Raw genomic sequence first — 6000 nt, 5'->3', positions numbered from 1 at the left:
CAGTACACACCTAAAGACAGTACTTCAAGGAAAGTACAAGTTCGCTAAACCTACTTAGTACTTCAAATGCAATCCTGTTTTGTTAACCAGAAAACTGGAAGCCTTGCATAGCTCACAACCAGAAAACAAAAAAAGCCCAATTGGTGTTTTCCTTTTCCTTATCCCATTTTATCCGAATTCGTCTTCGTCGTTTCATGGTCCCCCGCAATCACCAAACCAAACAATGTGTAGAACATCTTTGCGCTCGTATTGATCTCCGTCAAAATACAACTGTCATCCATCCGCCCCGCAGCCGACCGCTATCCGGCCAGCCGAGGCGGGCCGATTGAGATGACCTTGGCGCTCGATGATGCTGCACGCCAGAGCGGCCGCAAGAAGGGGGGCACGGAGCTGCTCTCTCTCCGCCCCATTGATCCCACTCGTGCAGAGTCATTTCTCGCGGCACGCGCGCTCATGGTCCCGAAACTTCCGCTCCCCCTCTCGCTCACGTCCGCTTGCCGCCGCCTTCCCCGTCGAAGCTCCCGCCGAAAGGTCTCGGCTGAGCGGACCACTGAATTAGCATCGACATTCCGACGTCCTCGCCTCAGAGGAGCAACACGCCCCGGAGCAAACCCAGACGCGGGAAAAAAAAAAAAAAAAAGCTCCGATGATGACGCCGCGAAGCAACGGTGGTCCCCTCGTCGCGTGCTTCTAGCGCACCAGGAGCCACGGCGGAGGGAGGAACTCGGCAAGAGCCAAGTGCATCGGAGCGCGTTGCCCGCGTGAGTGCCGTTGCTTTTCCTTGCCCGTCCGCGCCCGCCTCCTCACCCGGAAGGACTCAGCAGCCTCCGAACTTGCAGGACCGCTTTGGCCTTTTTTTTTTTCGCCGCTCGAAGACGGTGGCCCCCCTCCCCCTTCCATCTGCCGAAGCTTTTGGGTTCCCCCCTGGACGGTCCACCCTGGCTGCCCCCTCACTCCCCAAACGCGAGAGTCAAGGTCAGCTTTCCTCCGGACGCTAGACGGCCAGACGTCTACCGGGTCTCCAGGCGCCTCCAGAAGACGCTGGACTCGAAGAAGAGGCGCGTGGTCCCCGACGCGCGCAGTGCGTTTTCGTGGAAGCAGCGCGACAGGAGGCATGGGACGCCGCGACGGTGCTGTGCGGCCTCTTGAGTAGCGATGGTCGCGGCCACGACGATCTGCCCGACGAACTTTGAGCGGCGCCTATCAGCGGCGGGATCGAGCGTCAGGGAAATATCATCGCGATCCCGACGAAGTTTATCTGAAGGTCAAGCAACCGGGAGGTCCCCCCCACCGCCAGTGCTGCAGAGGGAGACGTCGCGACTTGGACGCTCGGAGCTCGCCGCTCGTTCTCAGACACGTTGGAAATGGGCTGCGCCTGGATTGTGTGCCTCTTGGCTTTGGGATGCCTGGCGGGTGAGTGAGGCTGCGAGTGTGTGTATTATGTGGCCCCAGGGGTGCGTATTACACGCCTCTGTTTGTGTGTGTTTGGATTTGCAGAGTTGGTCCCCTGCGCGGGTGCTTTCTTGGCCCTGCTCGCTTGAGAGGCTTCGCAACGTGTGCCACGCTATCTTTTGGAAGTTTGGCTCACGATGAGTCAGTGTCTAGTTTTTTTTGTCTGTTGTAAAATTAATTGTCCAACACGTTTTGCACGAGCTTAGACGTTCTAGTGGTTAGAAAAAAAAAACAAAAAAACAACAGCAACTAGTAATTCTATTCGTTTTAAGGAACATCGCGAGCAGTGCGTAATAATATCAAGGCAGTAACTATAGATACTTTAATGATTTCCTTTTAGGTAACGGGGAGCAGTTGTGTGGACGTCCTTAACCTGTTAAAAATATGTTCTGCTCATCACACTAAAGCCAGTTAAAGACGAATTTATTCAAATTGTTGGAGGCTTATTCTGACGTGTTTCTAATATTATTTCAGGGCAGCCTTTTATTATCAGTGAGCAACACGAAGTAATCGGAACGTGCTCATTAAATTGAGATCATACAAAAAAAAAAAAAAAAAGTCTGCATACAGATTTGAACGCGAATCACCGCGAGATCCGTGATTCGAATGCCGCATGGCAATGAGTTCAAGGGGGAACCTAGCACGGTGCCATTTGAACCATGGATATTGCGGTGATTCGTGTTAGTAGACAGTCTTTTGTATGATGGATGAGCAGTTTGACCCCGGCTTTAGACGCATAAAATGCATTCTGTCTAGACGTCGCTGTAAACTTTATTTATTATTCATTTATTTATTTAGAATACCCCAAAAAGCATAGAGGGGAAGGGGAGGACAAAAGTATAGAACAATACAGAAAAGTGATGAAACAAATAATCTAAGCATGACATCAAAACAAAATGTACCAAAACGAGTTGAAGTGATTAGATTAATAAGATAAACATAAAGAATACTATTATACATTTAAGTAGACAACGGGAGAAAAGGTGGATGCCATTATTACTGCACACGAATTCATGAAATAACGGTAAACTATCTTCAGTCGCAGTGTGTGTGCTAGTAGGTTTTTCCATTCGATGACTGTTCGCGTTACGAATGATTTTTCATAATAAGATGAGTGGTATCTGACGCGTTCAACTTTATTGAGTGATCCCGGCGTGTGAAAATAATGAGGTGCTGGAAAGAAGTGATCGTGGAGCGATTCATGGTGATAAGAGTTTCTGGAAGATTGTTTAGGCGGGAAAGTTTACGGCGATGTAACAAGTCACGCAACTGGGCACGATCTTTTAATCCCGTGACACACACACACACACACACACAAAAGGGTGAATAACGTGAAAATGTAGACGCGCGCACACACACACAAAGAAAACTTGTACTTATCTCACTAGTTACTTGCAGAAAACTTTCGATCATTGCAAGGCGTCTTCCGCAATATCAGACGTGTGATGGCAGAAACGAGAAATAGACCGGAACACATAAAATTGAAAAAAAAAAAATAAAACACAGAGGACAAGCACAGGACAACCACTTTGCTTGTCCTCTGTGTTTTATTATTTCAATTTTATGTATTCATGTTCAGCCCGCTCGCCTTCACCAGACCGGAACTCACGTACATGACAATTTGAAAGACCCATTCACCTAGGAAGCTCATGCTGCGGTGCTAAACACACCTTGGCCTTATAGACACTTCATATTTAAAGCTAGAGTAGAACAAACATTCAATTATTTCTTTACCCCAAGTCTCACAGCGGCCTGGTCAAAGCGAATCCCGCATAGCCGCCTGATACTGCATCGTTGGATCATGGGTCCTTTCGTGTTTTTGGAGACTCTATACATCGAAGTATCATCATCATCCTCATTTTTGACCGCGTAAAACATGCTTCACCCGACGTTTTTTTTTTCTTCTGTACGTCGACAACAGCAACATATATTGTTCACACCTTAGTGCGAAAGATTCACCACGGGCGCCTTGTAGCTCTACTGACTGTTTAGTTAATCCATCTTCGCGAAGATTAGCAGTAGTTACAGTGCCTATCATGGAAAGTATCGTGAAATGCGACAACGCCTATCACAATGGACAGTTGGTATCGCTGTTCACAAACAAGTGGGCGCGTTTGCCGTCAACAGGTGTGGGCAGTGCGCTTGCGCAGAAACCAGATTCGAGCGAAGTGAAGCATCTGCGCATGCGCCGTGCCGACAGCAGTGCCACCACAGTGACGTCATGTCAGGGCCACGTGTTGGTGTATAGAGGTTCTCAAGCTTTTATAGGCTAGGTGGCGCGAGCTACCTCCCGTTATAAAGCGTACAGCCGCTAGGATTCATCCATCCACAGCCGAGGAACCCCTCCCGGCATGTAGGTAGGAAGCCTCTGGTGACGTCATGTCGCCTCCAGAGACTTCCTACCTCCATGCGTCCCGGCCTCGGCATTAATGAAGTCAAGCAGTTTAGGAGCCCAGTAGCGTGGGCAGGGGGAAAAAGGATGATTTGGGGGGCTTGACCCCCCAAATCATTCTTTTTCTTTTTTTTAGGAGAGGAAGACAAATATTGAATGACCTCCGAATTGTTCAGGCAGCCGGGGGTTGGGAATGGCCGTTTCTGTACCTGTGAATTGTATTGTACAGTATATCGACTACACTCAAAAATAGAACAAAGCCTCCCCCCCTCTCCGGTCATGGAAATACCAACCCTGAAAATGACTCCTGGCTACGCCATTGCGGGAACTTACAAAGCTTGCACACAATACTAGAAGTGTTTGACTTGTAGCTATGTATTTATAGTTGTCTTAGATCTGCTAAAATTTGTGCTTAAACTGACAAAATACTTTACTTAGGGGCGGGGACGGTCGACAAAATCTGTGAGCTCGGGGAAACCACGAGGTGACTTAGGGTAACTCCTGTGTTCCTATAGGAACACAGTTTGAGAAAAGAGGAATAATCACATATACTGTCAAAGACTCAATTGTAGCGAAGATTTTTTTTTTTTTTTTTTTTTTTTTTGTAGAAGTTTACAGCGATGATTTTGTATAGCAACAATCCACCTCCGAAGTCTCAGATGACTATACTCGTTTTCAACTCAAAAACCGTAATAATAATCATAAAAAAAAGAGAAAAGTTGGGCTTTTTGCGCAGCATTGTGAATTTCGCCTATATGTGGAAAATTAAGATATGTGTAGGTGAATTTGATATTAGATAAGTATATGTTATCAAGACGTACACGTTTCAAACGCCAAAAATCATCGCTTGTTCCTCCGTTAACCAAATCTTGTAAAAACTTCTTCGCGCAGCGTACTAACTATGCGCAAGACATTTTCTATTTTTTTACGAAGCACAGTTGTTTTCTTCTTCTGCTGCTGCTGAAGCGACTTCCGACAGCTGAGTCACCTGTAGACCGCAGTGAGGACACGTTCACGAAAATCTTCTTCGACAATACGACAACTTAGTTAAGAAGTTCGGATATCGCGCACAGCCTAAAAAGTGTCAAAATCGGTATTGACGAACGCGTTCTTCAGCGAGAGGAGCAAAACGACGTCTCTAACGGAAAAAGAAAGAGTAGTTCCGATTTCTCGCTATCTCCCGATCACCGCGAGAGCGGGCTGTTGCTGTACTCCGTTCACCCTTAAAAGTGCGGTGCGACGATATTAATTTGGAATTTTTTTTTCACTTTACACGAGCTTGGTGGCACTAGTGGGACTCAAAGATACTCGCACGGAACGCCACTGGAAAGGAACTTCTTTGTTGCGGTATAAATTCAAGGACAAAAGCGTGCGTCTTCATTCAGTATCTCCTTCGCGAAACTTGATGATGTAACTGGGGGATCGCAGTATTCTCGAGTGATGAGATTTGAATGCGGCTCATAGGTTGAACCCAAACATTGCGTGGGCACTCGATTTGCGCTCGTGATAATCGATAGCTCGAGAAAGTTATCGGATAATGGCCCGTGTCTGCAATGACGAAAATAGCCGAACCAAAACAACGTCTGGAAATCAGCGCGTGTCCTGTGCCTTGCCCACCCCAGCGCGTGGCTATGATCAACATTGGCGGCATATAATTGGCTCCGGATCAAGTGGCCTCTTGTTCTGACTGCGAGTTGAGAAAAAAAGCCTGCTCGTTTTTCTTTTTTTTCTGTGACTTCGATTGCGTGTGGTGAAAGACGAACGGGTGTTTCGCAGATCATTAACGTCAGGGATCCGTTCTAAGCGGTCTTTGCGCAAAGTACATTCAGCGCGAGCTTTCTGCCCTTCATAACATAAGCGTGCACGCGCAGGCACGCGCAACCAAAGCACCGCGGAAGCCAGCGAGCTCGTGCTGAAGGCGGAGCTTCTACTCTCAGTCTCAGCTTAAAGAGTGACAACTTCTTCGGCAACAGCAACGTAAGAGATCTCGACACGCTTCAGAACGCGTGGGTTTTGGCCACAACGCACCGAGTGCGAAATATCTAAATAAACAAACCTTTTAGAGCGCAGCTCTTAGGCGCCCGTTTCCGGCTTGAGCGGCGTCGCCGTCGGCGTAACCTCGCGGTGCATTATGGGAAATGTCCCATAATGCACAG

At 47.8% G+C, this 6000-nt stretch overlaps 1 protein-coding gene across 2 annotated transcripts in view; it reads left to right on the top strand.

The window, feature by feature from the left end:
* Positions 1 to 492: 492 nt before the first annotated feature.
* Positions 493 to 6000, top strand: part of LOC8025178 (microsomal triglyceride transfer protein large subunit) — a 47759-nt gene continuing 42251 nt past the window's right edge. The window contains exon 1 of one of the 2 annotated variants that reach the window (XM_040218364.2): positions 493 to 1413. In XM_040218364.2, coding sequence (XP_040074298.1) covers positions 1365 to 1413 — 49 coding nt within the window. In that variant the 5' untranslated portion in view covers positions 493 to 1364. The remainder of the gene's footprint in view (positions 1414 to 6000) is intronic. The other variant, XM_029994198.3, reaches the window with a different exon arrangement.

The sequence above is a fragment of the Ixodes scapularis genome, unplaced genomic scaffold (assembly GCF_016920785.2).
Source record: "Ixodes scapularis isolate PalLabHiFi unplaced genomic scaffold, ASM1692078v2 PGA_scaffold3__209_contigs__length_174095766, whole genome shotgun sequence".
NCBI classification, from domain to species: domain Eukaryota; kingdom Metazoa; phylum Arthropoda; class Arachnida; order Ixodida; family Ixodidae; genus Ixodes; species Ixodes scapularis.
Note: the sequence above shows the minus strand (reverse complement) of the source record. Positions and strands in the feature narration are given on the sequence as shown.